The sequence below is a fragment of the Perca fluviatilis genome, chromosome 5, assembly GCF_010015445.1.
Source record: "Perca fluviatilis chromosome 5, GENO_Pfluv_1.0, whole genome shotgun sequence".
Taxonomy (NCBI): Eukaryota; Metazoa; Chordata; class Actinopteri; order Perciformes; family Percidae; genus Perca; species Perca fluviatilis.
In genome coordinates, this window is record NC_053116.1 from 26,023,436 (window position 1) to 26,050,819 (window position 27,384).

At 39.1% G+C, this 27,384-nt stretch overlaps 1 protein-coding gene across 4 annotated transcripts in view; it reads left to right on the forward strand.

Annotated features, from left to right (window-relative positions):
- Positions 1–27,051, forward strand: part of espn (espin) — a 49,195-nt gene extending 22,144 nt beyond the window's left edge. The window contains exons 8-15 of one of the 4 annotated variants that reach the window (XM_039800766.1): positions 3,200–3,361; positions 5,869–6,103; positions 7,233–7,268; positions 10,764–10,909; positions 11,836–12,210; positions 21,109–21,188; positions 23,018–23,029; positions 24,744–27,051. In XM_039800766.1, coding sequence (XP_039656700.1) covers positions 3,200–3,361; positions 5,869–6,103; positions 7,233–7,268; positions 10,764–10,909; positions 11,836–12,210; positions 21,109–21,188; positions 23,018–23,029; positions 24,744–24,891 — 1,194 coding nt within the window. In that variant the 3' untranslated portion in view covers positions 24,892–27,051. Of the gene's footprint in view, positions 1–3,199; positions 3,362–5,868; positions 6,104–7,232; positions 7,269–10,763; positions 10,910–11,835; positions 12,211–21,108; positions 21,189–23,008; positions 23,030–24,743 lie in introns of all 4 variants that reach the window. The other 3 variants (XM_039800763.1, XM_039800765.1, XM_039800767.1) reach the window with 3 other exon arrangements.
- Positions 27,052–27,384: the final 333 nt, after the last annotated feature.

Genomic DNA, 27,384 nt, shown 5'->3' on the forward strand with positions numbered 1-27,384 from the left:
AGTTTCAGGCTTTTCTTTTTAAAAGTTTTTTTTACTGTATACAGTAGGCTTTCTCTGCTGCTGCTGCTGCTGCTGCTGCTGCTTCTCTTCCTCATTTGTCTGTATTTGCCTTGACTGAAGTCAAATCTTTCTTGTGAAGCAGCCAAACAAATGCCTGCTTTGCCTCTCACGTTTTGTATTTTGTAGACCTACTTTAGTCCCTTCATAAAACTTGGGACTTTGCGATCTCATCTGCGATTAGGCTATTTTCGGATGCTAATTCAGAGCAGTGAACTCTACAATATTCTAATAATCCTAAAGCCTGGTAGATTTGAGTGCAGTCAGCCATGGTGAGGGCAGCACCTGGGTCGTTGTGTTTTGCAAAAGAGGCACTGGGGCAGGGTCGGGGAGTGGTTGGTCTGCGGGCGGGTGGTGACATCATTGCCACTGCTGTGGCCGGCCTGATAGGTTATTGATGAGGCTTCTGGGTAAAGTGACAGGGCAGGTAGAGTGACAGCCGTAGCACTGAGCAGAGAGGAGGTGACACTGGATTTGGTGACAGCTACTCTCTGTGCTCCGCTGACTTTTGTGGATGAGGCTCTATCCAGACTGTGGGAGAGCTGTAGGAGAGGACTCACAGCGCTAAGGTAAGGTGTTAAGGAGTAAGCGAGCTTTGTTTTTAACCAGGCAAAAGTGATGTCATGTAGAAGTTTGTGCTGCAGATACAGAAAATATATTATGAGTTTCTTTGTGTATTTTGGCTAATCTCCCGGTGCTGTAGCTGTTTGAGCTGCTATATGGTTGAAAAATGAATGTGCTGCATCTTGTCATGTTTTAATTGTGTACTTTCCTTTGTGTGCAAACTTTTTAATCATTTTAAAATGGCACCAACAGCCTACCTGTGTATTGCCTTTCATTATCTGAGGCTTTTGCAAAACTACATGCAGATGTGCTGGACCATTTCAAACCACAGCCAGGCTAAACGACCTTTGATAATGCATACAAATACATCACTGTAAAAACAAATATATTACAATGACTTGTTGCTGACAGACAGATCCGTATAATGGGGAGAAAGGCAGACTGTCTGTGTTCGTGTGTCTGTGAGGGATGGTAGGAGGGCAGCTAAAATGCTTTGTACATATGCTTTTGTTGACCCATGTCCCTGGAGGATGACAATCAAACCATCTGTAGTGCTCCCCTGCTCACATTACCCTCCCAGCTGATGAGTGCTTAGTGACCATTTCTTTGACAGCAGACAGGAGTCAACAACACTAAAAAGGCTTATAAGAACTCAGAACATGACACCACAATTGAGGAGAGGTCAGTGGTCAGCCATCTATTATTTCCGTTTACGTTAACATTGGACATCTGCTTGACGTCTGAGGCTGATGTCTGGATTTTGTGAGAGGGCATGGTTTCGGTAAGCATTAAAATGTAAATGAACGCAAGTCTAATGCTGATCTCTGGATTTGAAAGGCAAAGTAACTATACATTTTGCAATGATGTCTAAGGCATGCTTGTAGTTAACAGCTGCGAATGTTAATTCTTGAAAAAATATGGAGTGAAAAGGAGCTGCCTCTTTCATATTTGCACACCATTTTTGTGATATACTGTTGGAAGAAAGTAATGCCTAGAAAAAGATTTAATGCGAAGTTTTTTGAGCCAAGTACTACATGCAAATGCAAGGCTTTTTGCATTAGGAAAATGTATCCACGTATAGACCTGAAGGCTTCTTCATGTTAGTTATTACATCACCAAAATGCAAGGTGAGCTTATCTACTGCTAATATCTGGTTACATACAGTCTCACACATATATTCAAATAGCAGCATACAGTTAAAATCTCAGACTGACAGGAGTTTGATATCCTGCCTTTACAGGTACAGTTGCATGAGATAAATGTCAGAGCAGAGAGTGAGAGTGCTCATCTGAAAGGGCCAAGTTAAGTGACCTCTGACCCTGCTGTCGACAGAAGGATCTTTCTTACATTGGTGCAAAAGCCACATGTGAACTCTTATGTTCTGTGGCCCCGCAGTCTACAAAAAACAATGCTAATGTATTACTAGAACTGAACTTAAGCCTTGTTATGTTATTCAAATAACGCTGCTCTGGTCACACGAGAGATCTTATCTGGGAACAAAAGCTACTAAGTATGTTCTCCATTGTGCAGTCCCACAAATTATATAGCACGGTTTAGCCATAGTAAAACCATTTCCTGCCATTCACCACCCAGTAATGCAAAAAAGATTCTGTTTGTCAACCAAAGATGAATGATGATGCCAACCGTGGTGGAATGTAACTAAGTCAAATAATGTACTTAACTACAAATTTGAGGTACTTGTACTTTACTTGAGTGTTTTCTTTCCATGCCACTTTCTACTTCTACTCCACCACATTTCAGAGAGAAATATTGTAGTTTTTACTACATTAATCTGATATCTTTAGTTACTAGTTACTTTACAAATTAGGATTTTTCCACACAAAACACACGTAGTCATTAAAATACAATGTTTTATTATAAATTAAACTACCCAACGATATAACGGCCTACAAGTACAACTGAAATGATTAGCTGATTAAACATAGAACTGTTTGGATAATTTCCAGTTTCAAAAATGTGAGGATGTTTACTGTTACTTTTAATACTTTAAGTACATTTTCCTGATGATACTTACATACTTTTACTTAAGTAACATTTTCAATGCAGGACTTTTACTTGTAACAGAGTATTTTTACAGTGTGGTATTGGTACTTTAACTTAAGTAAAGGATCTGCATACTTCTTCCACCACTGGTTGGCAACTATCATTTTAGAACCATCATTTTCATCACGTTTAATTTCGTTAAATTCTCTTTTTAGGAACCTAGTGGTGGCCGGGTTGGCTCAGTGGGTAGAGCAAGCGCACATATACTGAGAGGTTCATACATTGATGCAGAGGTCCAGGGTTTGAATCCAATCTGTTACAATTTCCTGCATGTCTTCCCCTTCTCTTTCTCACCTAGCTGTCCTGTTAAAAATTAAAGGCGGAAAAAAACCAAAAAATAATCTTTAACCATACAACATCAATCAACTAATCGATTAATAGATATTCATGTCTAAATGGGCTGAAGTTTAATTTATCATGTGTGGGCTAATAAAAACTTCATTTTGAAAAACTAAAAGCTTATGAGTAGGTTTAAACCAAACATTTTTCTCACAAATGTTTGTCATCTGTTAAGCAGCTGACTCCTGGAGAAAGCCACGACAAACTGCGGCGTGTGGATTCAAACAGGAGGTCAAGGAGCTTCAGCAAGCAGCCCAGCACTGGGGACTACTACAAGGCCCTGGGCAGCGACACAGCCGAGCCCCGAGGGAGCAAAGGCATGGCACCCAACGAGGAGGTAAGCCACATCTCTGCTGTTTATGACATCAATATGTATGGAAAGGTTACCACAACAGAGGGTCTGTATTTTTCTGTGTCCACCCTCATTACCATGAGCACTGACCTAACGACTGAAATGAAAATTTCACCCTTCTTTAAAAGTTGGAAATGGTAAGTTATTATATTACTCATGGTGGTTAATGAAAAGCCATGTTGAGACCGCATGGCTTACTTTTTATAGGCCATTTGCTGCAATTTTATTGATATGTATTATACTAATAAAACACATTTTGGTGATGATGTACACTGTTTACTGCCAGTAAAATTTAGTTCACCTAACAAACCTGATAGTCATGTCCTATTGATAAGGTGCAGATTTGTTCATCAGGGCAGCAGCTCATTTCAGACAAGACTTGATATTGTAAAGATTTTTGTAAGATCAGTTACAACATGGATTGCAATGTACTTTAGCATGCACTGCTACAGTGTTTGTAAAATTGACTAACAATAGTATATTGGCTGTAACTCTAATGGATCCTGGTATAGCGTGTGTAAAAGGTTAATATACTGTGCCCAGGTTGTACTGTTTGGGGTTGTGTGGGCTCCTTATAAGGTCAGGGTGAGGTTTAGCTGATTGATGTGTTGGCATTAGGTTACCATAATGACTGCACTATTTGCCTGTGCAGTACACCACTCAGCAGGTTACATAGTCCTGTGTCCTCCTGAGCTTTTGTTTGCCACCTGATGCAAACTTCTCCCTCATTTCCATTGCCTTGAGTCTCCACCCTGTTGTGTAAACTGTTAAAGAACATACAATAGAAACAAACTCAGGACAATTCCAGACAAGAGATTACTTACAGGAAGTCACCAATGACCAGGGATCAATACCAATGAATCTCGTATTTTCACCTCACTGATATCCTTAGGATTTGTTTATATTTGTATTATTGCATGCTAGTTATTTTCTCTTTTAAGGAGGTTCATCTAAAAACAAGTCTTTAAGATTACCTTAAACAAATTTGTTTAAAAAACGTAAAAGGTATTTGTTCATGTTGCGAGTTGTAGGTTTGTATTTTGTTAAAAAAAAATAAAAAGTGTTACGGTATTCATAAAAAAAAAATACAAAATGGTTATTTTAACCCTGACATTTAGGTTTCATTTGTGGAAAACATTCACATTTTCTTAGTGATCTCCTGATAAGCACAAATGCTGTATTTTCTAGTATTTCCTTGATTCAAATTTCAAAATATGTAAAATGTAATGCACCTTGTCATTTTTATTTTTTATCTTCTACTAATGTATTGCTAATTACTTTGGGTCTTTTGCCTCAAATAGCCATACAAACTGAAACAGAGTCCTGGTCACAAACCACCTGTTGCCACATATCTACACAGGCAGCTCAATGAATAGAGTCTGTTAGAATCTCATCAATGTCCCTGGAGAGGTGTTCTCATGAGTATCAGTAGTGGGGGCGTTCTTGGTGATACAGGGTACAATCCACATTGAGCCAATTAAAGTCTCAGTGGGGCCTCTCCTGGTCTCAGAGGCACCCTAACAGATGGGCCGGCTAATCAACAGGAGCAACGGCACGTGCTGCCAAGAACCATCTGGACCCCCACTCCCTCCCTTGCTCCCCCAGCTCTCTGGGGGGTTTGAAAAGTAATGGGGGCAACAATGATGAGCACGCGTCTGGAGAACTAAGGAGGGGCGGGTCGAGTTAAATGTCACGGTCAATTAACTTGCTTCCAGAAGAGTTATGGCACGCTTTCAGAGCGTCAGACACGTGCAAGCTGGGGGGCGCAGGGCGTGGGGGTTCAAGCACTATCACTTTCAGTGACAGATGGCATCTTCCCACTGTTTTCCCTCAGAGTTTCCCCTAGAGATTAGGTCATATTAGCTCTGTTATTAGCAACAGGGTATTATGTCTTTATGAGTTGATTAAGAATGGCATGAAGCAGAGGGAGGACACATCTAATAGGTCTGCATACATCTGTCGCTGCCGACAGTCTTTATGAAAGAATTTAATGCTCACTTAGCTCAGCAGGAGTGTAAAACTGGCATGCCTAGGAAAGCAGGGAAAACAAATTCACAGTCACGGTTTCCTGTTAAATTGATTATTTTTAATTATTGAATAAAAACTTTAATTTTGGTTCATTTTTCATCAGTCTAAAATGTATTTTAAAGAAGCAGGTGTTAATTGTTTAATGTCTTTATGATTTGTTAACATAATTATACATGTAAACACATAACAGCTGGCAAATGGAGCACAAAATCACACTGATTACCGGAGGCATAAAAAAAAGCTTTGGGATTTTAATAATCAAAGATGTTAATGTTGTTAAAGTTGTAAAATTATTAAGTGGTGTTTAAATTTAATTGGACAATATCACATTATGGGCCACCTGTCACATCACTGTTATCAGTGATCAGATATTGACTAAGAGAGTACAACAATGCGGTTGCTTGGAGAAAATTAATGGGCATGACTGAATAATTCTGCTCCATCCCTCCCTTGTCTCTGATCAGGGCTCTGTGTTATTGGAGGAGTCTACCGACAGCCCCGCCCACAGCACAGAGAATGGCACGACAGAAGAATCAGTTGCGCCCCCACCTCCTCCACCTCCGCCTCCTCTTCCCTCAAGCAACCCGACGCCAACACCCCCTCCGCCTCCTCCATTGCCCCCGGAGACGCCAACCACCCAGAATTACTCTGCCAGTAACACCTCCACCAACCAGCGACGCCTATCTTCTTCATCAGGAAGTGAGTGTCCCTAACTTTTTTTTTTCTCTCTTTTTCTCCATCCTTTAATTTTTTTTTTCTATCCATTTCCTACATATTTCTGGCACTAAAAATACAACACATTTCTGGTGAAATTTATGCTTATATAAATAATTGTACAATTATTCATAGAAAGCAGAGCCCCTGGTATTAATGGGTACAATGTAATCTCACTGGGTCAAGATAAATTGAGTCTGACCCTAGCATCCTAAATAACAGATTATAAATTAATGATGTAGGGCTACCATTACCCTGAAAACTGGTTTAGTGTTCATCCATTTCCGTAAGTGCTTCGGGCTGCCCTGGATGCAGCAGTCTGACCTGATGTGTCTATGATTTCCCATGAGTCTTTAAAAAAAATGGTGGAACATTTTGGGTTTTTAAAAAAAAGTCCAAGTGTCTTTCTCCAAAATACACAAGTCCTAGAATCTCACCTAACAAGCTTTGAAAATTGAGATGTTGTTGAATTTAATTAGGCCTAATAAAATGTGGGATCCCTGTCAAAGTTTAACCATAATTTCCCCAAGGAGATGAATGAAGTATCTATCTGTTCCAGATCATGTAACTAACTATTTCTCAGAAAATGGTAATAGTAAGAATGCCTCAGGAAGATCTAATTAGTAATAAACCACAAGACACAACTAAGTAATAAACTATATAACAAATAACACACTTTGAAGCAAATTAAACACAACACACTATCATAGCAAAGAAATCCACGTGATTTTGCCCAGCCTGTTAAGCACTTTCAATGCTTGAACCTTAAAGAAGATGAGGAAAACATTCCAAAGTAACAATTATTTGTCAAAAAATTGGAAAATGGATCCCAGATGGCTGGGCATGCAACAGGGGCTCCGATGTCAAACAGCAGTAGCATGAAGAGTAACAACCGATAAAACATCCAAGAAACATTTTTTTCTCTTTTCATAATAATTAACATTATACTAATGCTGTTCAAGTAAATTCCTTCCCCAATTAACACCTTAATGTACATTTCTGTTTACATGTTCCTTCTTTCATCGGCTGCATCTCCACCTGTTTCCTCTCTGTTTTTGTTTGTTTTCCTCTGTTTTTGCCTGCCATGGTCTGTCCTCACTGCTGCTCTGTCAAGGTGGGGATATGTCTTCCTCTCAAAGACTGATGAAGAGTAAGTACAGACTGCGACCCAGAGAGTCTTTCAATTAAATCAGTTCACTCATCGTACACAAATCAAATTTAGGGTGCACAATTATAGGCCTTTGTACTTTCCTTCTTATCATAAAAAAAAAACGACATCACATCAATTATAAAGGAAATTGTATATTTTGATTTACTTAAAGCCCTTTGTTCAGAATAAATGGAAGAAGTAGATGGGCTGAGATCAACCATGGTCAGACAGACAAAAGAACACCTGTGTCACCAATTTTGTCACCCTATAGTCGACAAGTGAACTCTACGAAGGTCCCTGCGAATAATTTTTTTTTTATTAACAACCCATCTGACTTCTCAAAAGAGTGGCTGACCTGTTTTTTTCAACATAACATAATTTTATAAATTAGTAAAACAGCCACATAGGGAATAGATGATTATTGATATTGAGAATTGTGATGAGATTCTTGATGGACACAGCATGTGAGGAAGCTCATTATCTCAAAGAAAGGTTTGTGAAGGATCAATTACAGTATAATATGGATTCAGCTTTGTGTCATAGCTGACAAGCAACTCAAAGCGCAATATACAGTACAGTTTAATAAACCAGTAATAGACAGCAAAATCAATTAAGCGGTAAACTACTAATTGCTCCATTTAGGCATCTTAACGTTTAGTTCATAAAATATCCAAATTTCATACTAATTATGCTCCATCTGCTGCCTAATGGTAGGATACCAATACAATACTTACAGCTAAAGGGCAGTGTGTGCTTACTAATGGCATGATTTGTGCTTCAGTGTTAAATCAGGTAATAAACAGGCAGTTGGCCATAAAATTAAACTCCCTAACACATCTTAGGGCTTAAGATGAATTTACAACTTAAATGGTCATTGTTACGATGGCAACAAACCAGGTAGTAGATTGAAAATGCTGCTGCAACAATGAGATAGACATTCTCTATTGTTTCCTATTGACCAACACAATATCCTACTTTTTATATTGTACAGGACACATCTTCATCTGAAGTGCTAAGGAGCAGTGTGTGCTTCTTCGTAATGTGATTTGTTCTACAGTCTTAAATCAGGTAATAAACAGGCAGTTAGGTGGTCATAAAATGAAAAGCCACCAAGACATCTGAGAGCTCAAGATTAATTTACAGCTCAGATGCTCATTGTGACCACGGCAACAAACCAGGTGGCTGTAGACCTTTACAAGTTTCTTATTGTTTTCTATTGATTAACAGGACAGAGAGGATTTTACTTTTTACATTACAGGACCCATCTTTACCTGAATTGCTTTGCGACAGCACAACTATTAACAGATGCAGCAGCTTGACTTAAATTTGTAACCCAGATTAGAAAAACCTTTGTGCTGTGATGTCTATCGTGAGGGCTATTTGTCAAATGTTCCCTACCTGTCACAGCTCCACCCTCCTTTACATTCACCCTGGCAGACCTGCCAAGTCCACACCCCTGAGCCTAAAAAGAATTTAGCTAACACATACACACAACCTTTGACGCACAAATACCACGATGTATTCAAATAGATATACCGCAACTTCAGCCCTGTGTAATTTTTTGCCTTTTACACATCCGATTGTGGAAAAACAAGCGTTTCTGGAGCTCTGCAATTTTGTGAGGGGAAATGAATGAAGGTAGGCTGCATATTTGTCAAAATTAGAATTTTTTTTTACTGATAGTTACATTTTAAATAAGAATATTTTTAGAAAATTTTGCTAGCATTCATTGCACCTGGCAATGACGATCTATTGAACAGTATATGTATCTGCGACAGTGAACTAAGCCAAAAGAGCTGTGTCGTTAAAGTGTGTCAGGGTTCAGTTTCAGTTTCCTTTTAATCAGAAATGTTTTACAGGCCACAGTTAGAGTGTGTAACTGCACATTGTATAAGAGTCGGGGGTGTCGGTCACCAGTCTCTTACTTTTCTTTTTTCTAGTAAATGTAAATGAGTAAATGAGTGAGGTGAGACCGTTTGCATGTCATGAATGCGTGTATGATTTAATTGTGTGTCGGGTTTGCTGCAGTAAGGATTGGTCTGGTAGGGTGGACTAACAAGCTGGGGATTGAAGGGTGACTGTGTGTGCGTGCGTCCATGTGCGCGTGTTAATTCCTGGCCGGCTTGCCAATGGCTCGCTGTCACTTCCAGTTACTGGTGATTCCTTTAGATTTCCCCCAACTGTGATGATGGGTCTTTAATAGAAAGCTGCTCTCTCCTCCCAAAGTGAGAGAGACAGAGAGAGGGAGAGCAAGGGAGAGTGGGGAGGGTGTCAGGCTAGCGAGGCTGTGTCCAGCTAGACCATTGTGGTCGCCTCAACAGGGAACATTTTTACGGAAGGACTTTTTTTTTTTCATTCTCCAAGTAGAAAATGAGCGATCAATGAGGGACTAAGGATATTCTATTTATTGGAGGTTTACATTCACTAAAACAGGTGAGGTAGCTGTTGGCTCTTAGAGTGTTTGGGCCAACTTATGTGAAATGTAAAGGTTTTAAAATAATTATGGTTAGCTGCTATAATAGTTGTACATTCCATTATCACAATTGATCAGAGTGTTTTCCAGCCACATCTTAAAGATTTGTTGCATAGATACAATTAAATAGCTACCATGTTATTTTTCCTCTCAAATATATTTGTATTTGGTTGATCATGTGTTCATTTTACAGCTTTGAAATATTGATGTTATGAAAAACTAAATGTGGCCTCACATGTAAGCTACTTTAACGTTGCCTGGACTTTCTTCCATTTCGTCTGTCCTTAAAAAGTGAAAACAAAGTTCCTTTGTAATTGCATTCCCAACAGAGGTCGTATTTGAAGTCTGTCTGAATTTGTTGCATTGTTCCCCATATAAGCAGATTAGGATCCACTGAAGCTGAATGCATGCATTTCACCATAGACCTACTTTCTAAAAAGTTAAAAAGTTCAGCAGTAGCTTAGCTGTGTATAGGTCAGGTGACAGAGATTGTGTGCCCCCTCTCTTTTGGTTCACTGTAGTGAAATAATTTTGAATTGCTCCTACCCATCTAATCCTGGCTCACTGCAACTGTTGATTGATGCAACAGTTGCCTATGTGCTGTATTTTTATTGGTTAATTTGAAATGGCTTTGAAATGTATTCACTGGAGTTTGGTAGCTGGAAAGAAAATTCAAGAATCCAAATTGTGTTTCAGAAAGACATGTCTTAAGAAAACCCTGAACCCCAAGAGATTTAAAGGCAATGCTAATTGAAGTAAACACACCTAAAAAAGAAACTTATTTAGCTTATCCTTGAGAGACGGTGGCTCAGTACAGCATAATGGCCTCCCAACACTGTGCAACATGCTCCAAGTCAGCATTGTTACCTGCCTGATCGGATGAAATATTTAACACTGAAATGCCACCCAACCCTTCTCTCCCTCTTCTTCAGTGTCTCTCTCTCACTCTCTCCGTTTCTCTCTCCATCTATTCTGTCTTTACTACCTGGTTTCACTTTTCTGATCCATCCTTTTGTCTGCAGGCACAAAATCTTTCAACATGATGTCCCCCACTGGCGACAACTCGGAGCTGCTGGCAGAGATCAAAGCAGGAAAGAGCCTCAAGCCAACACCTCAAAGTAAAGGCTACACCACTGTATTTTCCAGCAGCGGACCCACAGGCAACAATGTAGGTCCACAGCCTTCCACCACTACAGACTACAAATGCAGAACTGGTCATTTTGGTCATTTTCAACATGGCATCATGACTTTGCGTAAACATACACGCCACTTGGCGTGCTATCTGTACACATTTTGAGCTTTCCACGTGTATGTCTATGCTGTATACAGCAGATGTAAACATACACACCGTGTTATCGTGAGAACGCGCCGTGCTATCACGTTTAAAAAAAATTATAATAAAGTTGGGTTTAGGAAAAGAACATTGGCAAAGGCTTTAGGAACACAAAAAAATGACATAAACACGACGGTGACCAACGTCATACGCTTAGGAAAACCATAAACGGTTGAGTTTAGGAAAAAAACATTGGGGAAGGCTTTATTTTAAAAAAAAAAGAAAAAAAACAGTTGATAAACGCCACACGCAGGACACAATCCTGGCTCTCCTGGGTGAAAGTCCTGTGTTTTACCCATCCGCGGACTTCCGTCCTTTCATACAACTCGCTACGGCGACAATTCACACATAACGTAGGTCAATGGAGGCCAAACGGCATTGATAAACACGCTAAAAAACGAATATGCGTCAAAATGGCATACGAATTGGCGTGTCATACATACGCCACTTAATGAGATCAGTCTGTCATTTTAGAAATTCAGCCACAGTGATTGCAGTCACTCTGTCTTCATTCTTAATCAAGTCCCAGTAAGTGTAAAGACACACTGATTTAAATGAATCCGCAAATTTATCCAAACCCATTAACATAAGCGATGTGCATCGTGTGACACATTAACTTTACACAAAAACACCTAATACGGCTTTCTAGCTGTAGGTTTTTTATGATTTTGTAGTTACAGGTTTAAAAAAAAAAATCCAATGGTTACCAGTTTTTCACACCCCATGTTCTCCTGTCCATTGGTGTCTTTATTTTTATCCAGGAAAACACAGCATCTCCACCAGAGACCCGCACATCTAGCCCACCAGCCAAGCCGTCATCCCCTCCACCATCCAATACGTCTGTCACCTCTCCACCCATTACCCCTAGTCCCAGCCCCAGTCCCACTGGCTCCGGATCTGCCAGGACCATGTCAACCTCTTTGAGCTACGAGAAACTGTCCTCCAACGCTGTGATCAATGGGAACGGAGCCAGCACGGCAGGAGCAGAGTCAGGGCGGAAGATGAGCCTTGCAGATGTGGAGGCGCTAGTGCCCACTCATGATGAACAGGGAAAAGCGATCCCTGAATGGAAGAGGCAGGTGATGGTGCGAAAGCTTCAGGTCAAGATGCAAGAGGAGGAGGAGCACAAGCGCAAGGTAGGCTAATGTTGCAAAGCTTTAGAAAGATCTAGAAGGGTTATCGTGTCTTAGCTATCCCATTTGTGGTCCAGTAAATTTAAATTGCTCTGTAACCTTGATTACATATGGCTTCAGTTTGAAATAATTAACACAAAGGGGATAGCTGGTGCTTGGATTTGAGTGTTTGAGTGATTTTTGTGTTTTTCAACGATAAGGTTGTATGAATGTGATTTTAGTATTCGTGCATGACATAAGTTTGCTGTATTTTTGACCTTTCAAACAGTTAGTGAGGGTAAAACATCCAATGGGAATCAAGACTACAAGTTTATTTAGCATCTATACCTTCTTGATAGCTGAAGGAGAGCGTTCATGTATTGTTAAATGAGCTGCAGTAAGGGACTTGATCACTTTGAGCCTTTTGCAGTTTAATTGCTGTCACCTGCCTTATACTTCATAATTCACTTACACTTCAGACCACACAATATGGCCAAAGTGATTCACATGGGTGAACCGAACTTGTTTCACAAATATTTGATTATTTGGCTTTAGAATCAAATTACATCTAGTATCTCACTGCAGTGTGTTAAGATGTGTATTTAGTCAAGGTATTAATTAGTAATTCATACTGTAGCAATTTGAACACTTGTTAGGACTCTCTGCAATATGTGATTGATTGATTGATTAAATTTGACTGGTTAATAATATATTTTAATCAAGGATTGCAATCTTATACACTTAAATGATCCAGCAGATAGTCTCTAATGTCCTTTAGTGATGGTGAAATGTAGTATTTTGTTTATTTGTTGAGATGCAGGGGCATGACTAGAATGTCTAACTGGCTGTTGGGCCTAAAAGTAGTAAACTAAGCTGAACATAAAGTATTTTAGTGATACGTTTTTCCCTGTAAATAACACATAACAATAATATATAGATAATAATAATAATAAGATAACTTATTAGTAATTGCATAAAACAGCATTGGACCTAACTAGTTTTAAATGTAGACAACCATGTGCTCACTAATTTAACTTTTAAATAATAGTTATAATAATAATAGCTTTTTTTTTATTCATCTCTATGCATGTTTCTTTTTTCATTTACAGTCTTTATTAATAGAATGATACTCTTTGGGGTGCCGTGACTTGAATACTTGGCTACAATGCCCATCACAACATTAACACACTTGACTAATGGATTCTCAGTGTGGGCTGGTGTTTGGTGATGGAGTTTTGTGGCTTCAAGTTGTTACATGCTGATTCAGTGGTGTGATGCCAAGCCTATTCACACTACAGGTCAACCAGTAATAATAACAAAAATACAAAATACTGTGTTTTTTTTCTTTGTTTTGTTTTTGGAGGAAGATCATGATACGTTAAAGAGTAACTCTATACCAAGTCTCTTAATCAGAAAAATCTTTGTTGCACTGACCTCTTTGGGTTGACAGTTTCAACTCTGCTGCACCTTGAACCACATCCAGTGTGGTTTCCTATCACTGTTGGGTGTGGACTGTTGCACTGGTGCCAGAACCCAACAGTGATGTAACATTGAACTATAGTTCAGTATTACATCATATTTTGGTTGCAGACAGATAAAAAACTCTGGATGGCATTAAAAGCAGAATATTCAGCAGTTGTGTAGTTACTTTTAAACTTTACAAGAACATAAAACACCTGACTCATAAAAATGGGTGAGAGAAAGAGGGATTGATAGATGTAAAAGATATGCAGTCAAGTGCCTAAAAAGTACAAATGTAGAAATGGTGTAAACCTCTAAGACTTACAAAAAAAGAAATATATATATAAAATATATATATATATATATATATATATATATATATATAGTTCAAAAAGGACAAATCTGTCTCTGTTCTCTTTTACTCAAAAGTAGAAAGCCATGTGCTTGTAATGAGGCAGTGCCATTGCACCACTAAATCCATGTAAATCCTGTGTGTCAAGATGGATTTGCACTGAAGTGTGTGTTCACACCAGGAACATCGAGCTGAAGGAACAACCCCCTTTTCCTTTTTTTCTTGTCTTTTGGTCTCCTTTGACCTCTGATTTAGTTTGCTGCAAGCGGACACTACCAGCCTCAGGAATGGCACTACTCTCACATCCATAATGCCATTTTGGGCCCATTTGGGGAACTGATGACAGAGGATGACCTAAACCGTATTGAGAAGCAAATTGAGAACCTGCAGGTCATGCACAAGGTATCAGAAGTCGAGAAGGAGCTGGAAAAACTAGAGCAGGAGCTTCACCAACTCCTACCAGTTTCTGCTGCCCTCAATCAAGGGCACTTCTCAGTCAATCCAAAGCAGGTACATGGCCAAGCTGAAGATCTTCCAGCCTGGTGCAGCAAAATTTCTACCCTGCTCAAGAGTATGGCCATTCTTCTTGCCACCCTGGGGGGAAAAGAGATTGACATCTTGGATCTAATATGCCCTGGATATTCTCAACTAGAGGCAAGGAATGTAAGCACAGGTCAGTCTGAACCAGCAGAATCCGTTGGCACTGGCTTTATTGGACGATCTCAGTCCTTCTCAACAAGAGAAGATGTGGAGAAAGAGATAAAGCAGTGTGGAGTTTCAGTAAAGAACCTCAAGGCCAATTATGAAATTCAAAATCAGCAGTCTGCAGATAACAATGCAAATAGGGTGTACAAACGCAAGAGGTCACTCCCTGTGGTAAGTGAGTCTAGTTATTGTCCAGAGACAATCAGTGAGGATGATGTCCCTTGTTCCTCAGCTGAGGTCCTTCAGTCCAATACCAATGGAGATTTACCTTCAGTGGAGAAATCAGCCTTACCACTTGTTGAAGAGCCAATTATAATCGCATCTCATGCTCCTCACACGTATGCACCCTCTGAGGTGATGGTTCCAACTAACATTGAACAGTTCAATCAGGTTCTTTCTGTAGAACCCATTTTAAATAATGATCAACTAACAAGAAGCTTGGAGGTGCAGACAGATATCAGCTACGTCCAGGAATGCATTGAAATGAGGAAAGAAAGAATTGTCTTCCTGTTCCTTGAACACTGGCGAAAGTACACCATCTCTGAATCTTATCGGATTAAACATACTGGCAGGAGAGAAGATCATTTAGACGTGGGCTGGGAGGACTACAACCAATTTAGTGCACAGATTGGTGGGGAGATGCAGAGTGAAGACTACAAACTCTTCCTTTTCATGAAGTCAAAGCATGTAGTAGGGAATCTGATTGGCCACTGGAGGACAATCATGAGTCAAGTGCCCACACGCCAAATCCGCAGGCTGAGTCGTGCCCAGATGATCTACTGGCCAGAGCACTTCTTGCCACACATCAACGGGTCTCCTGTGAGCTACGAAAGCCTAACCCTTGACCTCTTCATGCTTGGATACTTCCAGTTGCTAGAAATGAACATGTCTCGCAGTGAGCGCAAATTCCGCCACCTCTTGTGCTACGAGATGTTTGACCGTCTTGGCAGCCATGAATGGGAGATCATAAGGCAGTTTCACAAGGAGGTGATGGAGGAAATTGAGAGAGGGAAGCGAGACTGGGTGGATGGTTTTGAAGACATAAAACTCAAATATTTTGGAGATTCAAATGATGGGGGAGGTGTGATGACAGCTTCTTTACATTGCATGTCTCCTGACATGTCCATAATGCAGGAGTCACTCCCGCCCCCACCTCCGCATCCTCCACCTCCTCCACCACCTACCCATCCTGCACCGCCACCTCCAAATGTGCAGTCTGCTCCACCTGCACCATCACCAAAACCTTCTACACCAGCCTCACAACCAAATGTTTCTCCATCATCATCACCTGCTGCATGCCAGGATGCCATTTCTGACAATTGCCAGTGCGTGGAGCAGGGAACCCTGAAGAACGTATTGGAGGAAAATAATCAAGGGGACGTAAAAACTAGTGAGCAGACGTCATCAAATGAGTCAGTTGTTTCTAATGGGATAGGTTCAGAGCAGGACCATATGCAGAGCTTGACAACAGAAACTGTACAACACACTGAAGCAAAAGCTGAGACTCTGCAGGACACAACAGAAAGCTCAGGACCAGATCTAGTAAAAGATGTCCCACCTGTTTCTGTTAAAATCATAGAGGAACCTCATGTTGATAAACCTTCAGCCAGAGATGAACATAATGACGACTCAATTAAAGTTATCTATGAGCTAAAAGAGTTTAGCAATGAGGAGATCATCAGATACATTGACCGAAGCTTTGCTTTTTGGAAGGAAAAGGAAGCTGAGCTTTTTGATATCTAACAACTATGTGGACTAAGGGTCCACTAAAAGTCCAGTTTACCTGTACAACCAGCGAGGAAATGCATAAAGAGCAGGATCAGGGAAACTAGCCTGCAAAGTGGAGTAAAGCTGAGAAAAGAAACTAATCTGGTGTGATAGCTTTTAGGCCATGTCACATAAGGGACTTAACTGCAGCAAAGAGCATCCACTTAGCTGTACTGACTTTACCATTTGCATATGCTGAAGTGGATGAAAATAAAGCCTGTGATGTCAGACACACAAATTTGCTAAAACCATTTAATTTTTAATTGTGTTGAACAAAGAGCTTTTTGAATCTAGTATGATTGATTGTCATGGCACACTACTAGGAAAGTTTTTAAGGGGAAAAGATTTGCCATAAAAGTCATGCAGTGTGTTCAGGTCATCTTTGTAATGGACATAACTGGTAAAACTCTGCACACTTTGTTTATATTGAATACTCAGTGATTAAGGCCACTAACAATATAATACTGACAGTTTAATAAATCCTATCCATTCATTCTTGACTCAGTGAGGAAAAAAAAGAAAACTTAAATTAAAATCATTTTTAGGGGTTTTTGTTATTTGAAATCAAAAGGCAAACAAACAAGGGCTCCAGTGGGTTTGCAAGAGTTTAAGCTTGCTTGGTGGTTCACAAATGGCCTTTCTTTAAGTCTGTGACCTCATGCTTTTGTTCATAAAATGTGTGCCTTTCAGTATACAGTAGATTACATAGATTAACAGGTATGGTAAATGCAAGGCCTGGAAAAACAGATTAGAGATTTTTCATTAGTAATTCAGAACTCAAAAATTGCAAATTTCTATCAGCAAATGGAAGTATTCAAATGACAAAGCTCTTATCATGTAAATGAAACATAAAATTGAGGAATTGAAGTTCCATGAAGTCAGTTCCATCTTTTTGTTACTCTATTTATAATTTGAGTGCATCTGAAATATTTTTCAAACTTTCTATAAATTAAATGCATGTTCCTTTATTATATGGTTTCTACATTGCTGTTAGAAATAAAGTTTGACATTTTTGTGATTACATGATTTCAGTAGTTCTTTTTTAAAACATTCTACTTTAACTGTTGGGATTACTCAACTGATACACATGGCCAACAGAACATTTCAAATATTTGAATAGAAATCAGGCCAAATTAATACATTTTAAATAATCACACTGATAAACGTACCGATGAAAGAACCACTGTCTTTTTCTAACACCAAACTCTCGAATGTGTAATCCTCCGCTGCGACGCATGTAGCAGCAAAGAACCACACTATTCTCATAGAGTCCCTTCTGCAGCATCAAGATTACCTTCAAATAACCCTCTTAGCAGCACCACCCGCTGTCATGCTATCCATGGCTTATAGGAACCATAAGGAGGTTACTGTGAATCTTGATCAACTCACAGCACAAAAGGGAAGGCAGTCAGCTGGTAAACTTAAAAACATATATACATACATATACACATATATACTGTGTGTGTGTGTGTGTGTGTGTGTGTGTGTGTGTGTGTGTGTGTGTGTGTGTGTGTGTGTGTGTGTGTGTGTGTGTGTGTGAGGATTAATTGCATGATTGTTCACTGTTAACTCACGAATAATCGCAAATGAATCACACATTTTCTAACTGTTCTATATGTACTTCAAAAGGGATATCTTTTAATTTATCCAAATACCACTTTTAAGTGGTATTTGACACTTGATATACTCCTGTGGTAACTCAATTCACATCAACAGTACATACAAGTATTGTCGAGAGAACCACCTGAAAGGGCTTTTAAACTGAATTTGCCATTTAAAAGCATTTATCCCATTTCTGCTCAAGGAGGTTTGTTTGTTTCTTTTTGGGGGGTCTTGAGCTGCTTTTTAATGATCATTGATTTAGTTAAAACTGTAAGTAATAAAGCATGTTACTCAGAATTTAAAGTATCTCTTTAGATTAAGTGTGTGGCTCTTAAAAGAGCCTCTTATATGTGATTATTTGTGCTATGCAGGGTGCATCCCTTCCTCTTCAGAGCGTACACCACACCCATGTCTGCTACCTCTCGTTATTAATTGTGACAGCCCTAATATAGGTTTGTTTTAATGTAAGGCCCACTTCCACAGAATGTATCCAAACTATACAGATGTTTATGTATTACATCAGAAAAACTATGTAGTACAAAACTAACAGGTTGTGTAACTTTTCATAGTTGATTCAGGTAGAGGTCAGGTCAGGCAAAAAATAGACACCCCATTCTAGCCTTTATCCGCATCAAGACTCAATCTGACTCGCACTGCCAAATTCATGACCCACTGTGACCTACTAGCACAAAATACAGGTATTCTATAAGCTATTTCTTTACCATCTTTAGCAGCAATAACCCTACAGAAATTGCCACCACCCAGCTCATGATTTCTCTAATATTAAAATAATAAAGCATTTGCCTTACCTTTAAGTAGATATCATAGTCAACTTGTCTTTTACTATTAACCATATTAATGTGGCTTATAAATGTGAATTCAGAATTTCCCACTCAGAGGAACACAACAATTCAGAATAATCCAGAACGGTGTACAGGCACAATCACAAGTCATACAAGTTTTACCTGAAACATTAGACATTTTTAGAAACTTGCCTGTTGACAATTTATATTGCATCCATTATTGATTGTAATGGGTGCTTGCCAGGCTAATGCAATTTATTGGCTACACTCTCTGGCTCACATGAACCTGTCCCAAAAACAAATACCTTTCTGAGTTCCCTTGGATATAGGCTGGGTAGCAGAACTTTATTTCTAACAGGAGCGGTTGGATTCCTGTGTGAAGTCTGCATACAGACTCTCCATGTTCATCTGAGCTCCATTCAGTGCTTTAGTTAACTCTCAAAGACAGTTGTGTGGACAGATGATATGATTATTGATGTTATTAATGTTAATGTGAGTGATTTAATGTGAGTTAAATGGGCAGTGCATAAATGTAACATTGTTGAGCTAAGAGGTTCAAGAAGTCACTGATAAACTATAAGTTGGTTTGTATGGATGCACTCACTCAACACTACAAGTTCCTTACCTAGTGTTCTTATAACATAGCTGGTATTGAATGGTGTAATCAGCTGATTGAATGCTCCAAATCCTAAAATACGCAACACAGTGTAAAACCAGGTACAACTCATACGCGTTTACAAGTTGTTACAGTTGTAATCCAGTTACTTTCAAAATACTTTGTTTACAATGTCAGGGAGAAATTTCTACTTCAGTCACCTGAAACAATCATTGTTGCCAGTTACCAATCATTAGCAATGGTACTGTTAGCAAGTTACATGTAGACTGTGGCTATATAATGTAAGACTAACAAGCTGTATCCAGGGGATATGACAGGGCTAAATGAACCCTTTTACCAAAACATAACACAAATATGGTGAAAATCACAAACTTTTAGCCAGCTTTTATGAGTGGTTTTAAAGTACCAAACTCAAGTACATCTGTGACTTGTGGATGAGCAGCAAGCAGTATTCTTATTCCAGTAGCAACACAACCAACATTTGACCATGTAAATGACCAGTGCAAATCAGCACTGTTAATCAGCACTTCTTTGCATATCCAGCAGCTATTGTTTTTTCTTTTTTTTTTCTTGCTCGGTTATTCCCAGGGGAATCATTAAACATTTACTGTGTAGATAATCTTACCTGGAATGTTTTCCAGGGCAAGTGAAATGCTTTAGTCAGAGGATCTTGTCAGGCAAAGATGAGAAATCCAAGATGGCTGCCCTGTTTCTCTTCACCTCCAATTACAGCCTGAAAGAGAGAAAAGGATCCAGTTACCATTTGTGTGCTGTCACTGAGAACGTCCTGTAAAACAATGTCCTGTCAATTTAAAAGGCTTCATTGTATTCTAAAAAAACAAGAGAAGTGTAGCTAGTGTGTGTGTGTGTGTTATTTTATGTTGTAAGTATATACATCAGTTTACACAGTACACTATATGCTCTATACACTCTTCCATTAAGGCCATTTGTCAAAAATTTTACATATGAGAATGTGTATATTGGACTAATAGGTTGAACTAATATTTCATTAGTTTTTATTTGTGAAGTGTTTTCGTGCCCTCTCCAGCATTTTGAGGCTTTAGCCTATGTGACACTGCAGGCATGAAACACAAAACTTAATTTGCTGAGTAAGACCCTGGAAATGCCAAAAAACTGCAACACAAATTGAAGTAAGTATTTCAAAACTAAAATGTGTTTAAAGACTTTGTTTCACACATGAATTGTTTGATGCAATACACAACTGTGGGACCTAACTGGCAGCATAAAGTTAGGTGAATGTGATTAATGTGAATTCCCTTGTTGTGGGATTAATAAAGGATCTTGACTCTTGAAGGGCTTGAATGTGTCCCCATAGATTGATAGGACTGAAGATGACTGACCCTGTGAAAGTACAGAACACTGATTCAATCTTTAGCCACATGCTCATGATGGTGTGGTGCAACTGTGGTAAAGTAGAGAAGAGTTGCTGAGACAATGTATGTGAAGCTGATGCTGGTCAAGTATTTAGCATAGTTAGATCCTTAAATAATATTTTTTTCACCAGAGGATGAGGTCATTCTAAGCAGGATAGAAGGCTGTTGTTATATTAAAATCCCTACTGACTGTTATTGGCCCCTATCTCTGTCCCTCCACAGGTTGAGGAGGAAGCTGCACGACTGGCATCGATGCCGGCCTGGAGGAGAGACATGATGAAGAAGAAAATGGATGATGAGAGGTTGGTAACAAAGCTGTGTTGCTCTGCACATCTGCTTTTCATCTTTTCTTGTACCATATTTATCACATCCTGGGCCAGTATGGGGAGAGTGTGCTCATTGTGTTCACACATGATATTATGTTTGTGTTTAGGTGTCTCTTCACCAATATAACCTTGGAAATAGGGACAGGAAGTTCTTGCCAAAATTGACCATACTTTGTAATCCTTTCCAATTTTCAAACATGTACTCTGGGGCCACGTTACGGGTAGACTAAGCCGAGGTACCGTACCAGTGAGGATTCTCTCTTGCCTGCAGTTGAGCCTGAATCTTTCAAGGAAATTACAGGCTGGACATGATTTTAGTCTGCGCTAATGTAATAGCATCACACAGTTCCTGCTGAGTTTTATTAATGCTGCGTCATCCTAAGATTGAGATCTGGAAAGTGTACATTATGCTGAAGTTAGTCTATATCCTCAACGTTCCACTTCCCGGGATTGCTCTGGTGCAGCAGGAAATTCCGCCAGATGCATTTCTTTTCGCCGATGTCCGTTTCCTTCCACTTTCTTTGTGTTGGAATTTTAAACTCCAGTGGATTTATGAGGACTATGGTTAACTGCTCCTCAGATCTCTTCATGGTAAATTGAGACAGCTAGCTCAGCAGCGTGTGGAGGATGGTTTGGCAAAGCGAGACTATGCTGAAGTAAACCTAACATGCCTGAGACAATCTTGAGATGCATATGATGTAAGATGGCACAGTATCATGATGGAAGTATGCGTTTTACGCACTGTTTTGATTAACAAATGCACCTCTTTGTGGCCATTGTTTGGGAAGCTGTGACTTTCAAATACTAAGTTCCAAGAAAACACCATTACATCACCATAATGTCCCATTTTTTCAGATAGAATGGACCCATGGACACAACAGAAAGTGTTTTTCAACTCTACGAGCATTCAGTTTTGAATGGCATGCTTTTGATTTTGATCTGTTTTGATTCTATGATTTTGCACTAAGAGAGGCCCTTCTACTTAACACTGTTGTACTGATCTATTCTAGTAGTAGGATTTGTATGCCTTGTCTGTTGTTTCAACTGTTGATGCAATTTTTCTGACATCTCTTATCAGTGATTATATTCCCTCTAACAAATCCTGTTTTGCTAATTCGATGCAGGGCTCAAAGTCTTATTACTGATGCTAGATCAAACATATCTGGCACCAGTTTTGGCTGTACAGTATGTTCAAAGACATACAGTTTAATGCCTCTTACCCATTGGAATGTAATGCAACTCAAGCAGTTACTGAAGCTGTGGTTTGAACAGTTTACTGAGGCACAGATAGTTTGTACACAGAACATTTTCCTAAAGTGGCCAGTGTCTGTCTATTTTGAAATCTAGGGTACTTGCACTAGGGGTTAAGTGTTAGATCTAATCAAAACTGTTGCTTTAACTGCCGCATGTAGGTGTGGTCTACAATATTGGATGGCCTCAAGATGGTTGAATTATGAGGACAGAATGTTCGATAAGCCTTCTTGTTTTTATCTCGTTTTTAATATGTATCTGTCTGGAAGAAAAGATGACAAATTTGTTCTTACAACCTTATATACATTTCTGTGCTTCAGCCTTTATCTGTCTTTACAATGTTGTATTAAACCTTTGTTGATCGGTTTGTATAACTATATAATCGACTAACCAGAGTCATCTCCACTTAACATTATTTACGTAATAATCGCTTTTTTATTTTGTCATAGGCAAGTCTTTTAATAACATCCTACTTGCTTTAACTTATTGAAGAACTGTTGTTGTTGAGATATTTACACCTTTTTTCTTGTGCTTATGTCCTCCTGATGTGACAGGGAACAAAAGAGGTAAGAAAACATTACTTGTTCCACATAGTACATTACATGTCATTTAGCGGACGCTTTTATCCAAAGCAACTAACAATTACTACATACTACATTACTACAGGGTTAAGTGTCTTGCTCAGGGACACATTGGTTGATGTATTGCAGTGGGAATTGAACCCGGATCTCCCACACCAAAGGCAAAATTTCATTTCATTAGACAAGACATGAATTTAAAGATCAAGACCACATTATGTCCTATGGGGGTGCAAGACCACCCACACTCACCTGTCAATTTGAGCCCTAAAACACTCCTCAGCGGGCTGGAACAGGTCGCATTGTAAGTAGCCTAAGAAATGGCAATATTAAAAATATTAAAATATGCCTATATTAAAAAAAAGCTACTGATACAAACCGAATGCTTAGCTAACATTGCCGTGTTTTTAGTAGCTACATTAGGACAGTTAGCCAGCCAAAGCAATATTTTACAAAACTTCTTAGCTAACGTTACTTCACAAGGTTCAGCGTTGTGTGGCCACCGGGTTCAATAGCCGCTGCAGTTTGAAAAAACAGGTGTTTAGTTTCTTAATTATTCCCACGTAGACTGAGCAGCCAATCCAATGATATCAACAAAGTGACGTAGGTGCCACGCATTTTTTTGCTTGATTGTTTTTTCTTCACCCTGCTGACCTCAGTTCGTTTTGGTAGCCTTATGTCTATATCTAAGCAGGAAAATTGATTGATCTGAAACTCATTCACTGTTATACTGTTTAATGGTGTCACCGTTAAATTTCTCTGGAACTTACTAATATAGTCTATTGTTTTATTGTGTCTTTTCTAGTATTCTATTCTATTTTTTCTATTTGTTAGTTGCTTTCATTGAAATGTCTGCCATGAAACAGGTCTAAGATAAATACAGGGATACACAGCCAAAAGTATGTGCACAACCTGGTCCACCACACCAGAAGTACAAAAAATCTATTATGCAGCTTGCCCTTTTGACCTATTCATGTCAAACCACTTTTGGTGAACTCAGCTAACTCCCCTACACATTGCACAAAGCTTCTTTTTGCAAAAAAAAACACACCCTTTCATTTAAAAAAATTTTTTTTACCCTTGTCCAATAAATATTTATGGTTTGACATGAATAGGTCAAAAGGGCAAGCTGCATAATTGATTTATATCATTTTTTTACATAAACAAATATTTATAAAATCAAAGGGTGTGCTTTTTGAGAAAAGAAATGTGAAGGGGAGTTAGCTGAGTTCACCAAAAGTGGTTTGACATGAATAGGTCAAAAGGGCAAGCTGCATAATAGATTTTTCGAAGGTGTTGAATATCCAATGTCCAATATAAAAACAACTTTACCACGGTACATCTAATGCTCTTGTGGCTATAGGGGAGCAAATCCCTGCAGGCATGGCCAAAGTTTTGGATGAGATGTTGATGTCGACACACTTTTGGCCATGTAGTGTAAAAATAAAGGAAAAGACTAATGACTAAAAAGAGACACATTAGAGAATCAAACTGCAGTACTAACAGTATCTATATTGTAACTAACCTTCTGTGTTTGTGTATATTATGTTGTTTTATATAAACCATTTAATATGAGATAGTTTTATTAGAAGGTCTTTTAACAAATTCCATTTTAAGAAAACCTTATAAAAGCTCCCTGTACAATTCTAACTTCTCCTTTGTTTCTGGCCCTTTGCCCACCTTTCTTCATGGATGCATCTAGAAAAGTGGAGCAGCAGGCCAAACAGGCCAAGGAGATGGAGGAGAAGACAGAGCTGGAGCGACTACGGACCCTGGGCTACGACGAGACCAAGCTGGCCCCCTGGCAGCGACAGATTATTCTGAAGAAAGGGGATATAGCCAAACAGTGAAATGGGCCATCTCCACATCCTCTGCCCTGCAGCACTCCCCACCCTCACACACCCACCCCAAGGCCTTCACTGAACACCTCCCCATCCCCGATCCTCCACTCAGCACTGTACACTGGACAGTGGGGAAGAGCCTGTCTCCTCTAAACCCTGTCTCACCTGTCGACCTCAAAAACAGGACCATGCTGTGGTTGCTGCTGTCCACACCGGCTTTGAGGCTCAGCTTGGGTAGCGTGACCGGCCACCTCCCATTGAAAGTCTCATGGACACAAACTCTTGGTCTTTTAGTGCTAACAATAGCTGTGACATGCACTGATTCTCCTCGCTTAAGACATTTGCTATAAATGCATGTGTCCTTACTTAAACTAAGATTATCTGTAGAATCTATCTACTTGCTTTCCTGCAAATCAATAAAAGCTATTTAAGATTTACTCAAACAAAGAGATTTGTGATAGATGGAAAGCATTTTTGCCATGGTGAAAAAGCCTGTCATTGCATGTCTATTTTCCCTTCATTAGACACACTCACCATTATGTAACGAATGGAAAAGTAGTTGACAGTTGTGGCATGGACATACTCAGCAAAGGCTAAATTAACCCTTGAGCAGCTAATGCATTCTGTATGTAGACAATACCACATCTTTATCATGTTATATACTTAGTCATGACAGTTTTGTATCAAGCACATAGAAGCACTCTAAATGGCTTAATTTTACTGGCAGAGTTGTAATCCTAACACTGCTCAAACTGATGTGTTTCTTTAGAAAAGCATGTTGTCATTTCTCTGTGGATTTGGAATATTGATATATATCATATTTTAAACAACGTAAAGATTATGTAGCTGTGCAAATTGAATTTTACTAATTATCAATGGAGAAAAAGCTGCAATGCTCCAATTACATTTTTCTATATGTGACCTAAATGTTAAGCTATTGTGATAATGAATGTGAAATGTTGCGTGCATGTGTTGCATAATCTGTATGAGCAGGTTATGTATTATTAAGCACATTTGACCCCAGGACCCTTGGTTTTTAGTAAAACACAAAAGAATAACAAATACACATACATGTGAGTACAATCCTGCTAGGTTTCCATTTTAACATTGACTAACAGCCCCCCTTTTTTTTTTAAATAACTACAAACATGCACATGTGAAGATCAGGATCTTACACCAGACGTCTCATCTGCACACTGAATATTGCAAAAGTAGAGAAAAGACATCAGTTTGTCCTGTGTTCTGTTCCGGCCTTCGTCCCACTAACCTGGAGGATAAATCTTTGATGAGCAGATCTGCTTACAGAATACAGAGTGCTCTCTGTCTGCCAGAAACAGGCATGACATCAAAAATGTACTGTTCCTTAGATAATGTCAGCATAATCTGCAGCCGCTGGTGTGAAGAGTCCAGTTTTCAATATTCAATACTTCTTTGGGCCAAAGAAATAAATAAGATGAACAAGACTTATACAATGGACTATATAATTCTCATTCAGGCAGATGCATACACAACAGAACTGACACAAATGCCAGGTTGATAATCATACAGCTGATTTTATTCAAGTTCCAGATTTTCAAGCATTACTAGGATTCACAAATGTGTTGGGTAATGGGTTCATCAATTTGGGGCTAAATATGGAAATGTGGGAAAGCTGTGTTGAATGTGTTTGGCAGAACTGAGGAGACACATTTGAAATTTTAGCAGAGCACGAATCTGTGACATTTTAGAGCAACTGAACCTCACAATTATGCAGGATGTCTCTACCTGAGCGTGGCACACAAGTATTCCCACGTGATGGAAAATATTCTCTATGTTTACTACATTTATGTTGGATGTACATTTTTGCAGATGTAGGGTATCAAGCGTACACAGCATGTCGTCATGAAAGACATGGTCCTGGTTGGGGAATCATTTGGAAATATTCTAATTAACTTTCATCAGATGCCATATGATGTTGAAATTGAAAATGATGTAAACGTCATTGCCATTTGATTTTCGATATATATTTAAGCTCTGTATATAGTGACCCTCTGATTTTTGTCATTTCATTGTTTCCATATTGCATTACATTACATGTCTCAGCCTTGCTTGAATAGAATGTTGGCTAACTCATGTGTAATTATTCAGACTGTTGAAAATGAAGACAATAAATCTTTAATCACCAAACAATGTTCAGAGTGTGCTTGTGTTGCCTCCAACAGAAACACATGTGCAATAAAAATCCAATAGACTAGTGCAACAATAAAAAGCCCTCGAATAAATGCTACTTTACAATGTTCCGTTTTTGTTGAGGTTGATTAACCTGGAGTCATTTTTTAGGCTTTTGTTTGTGTTGCTGTATTGGACTGAGTTATAGAGGGATGTTTACGCTTTGAGAAAACTGACATACAGGGTTTTAACTCCAAAATCAGGAACATACTGCTGGAACAAAAAGTAGGGTAGATTTAAAATGCATAGGTAATTACAACCAAAATACCACCAATGACAAAATCCTTATAATAA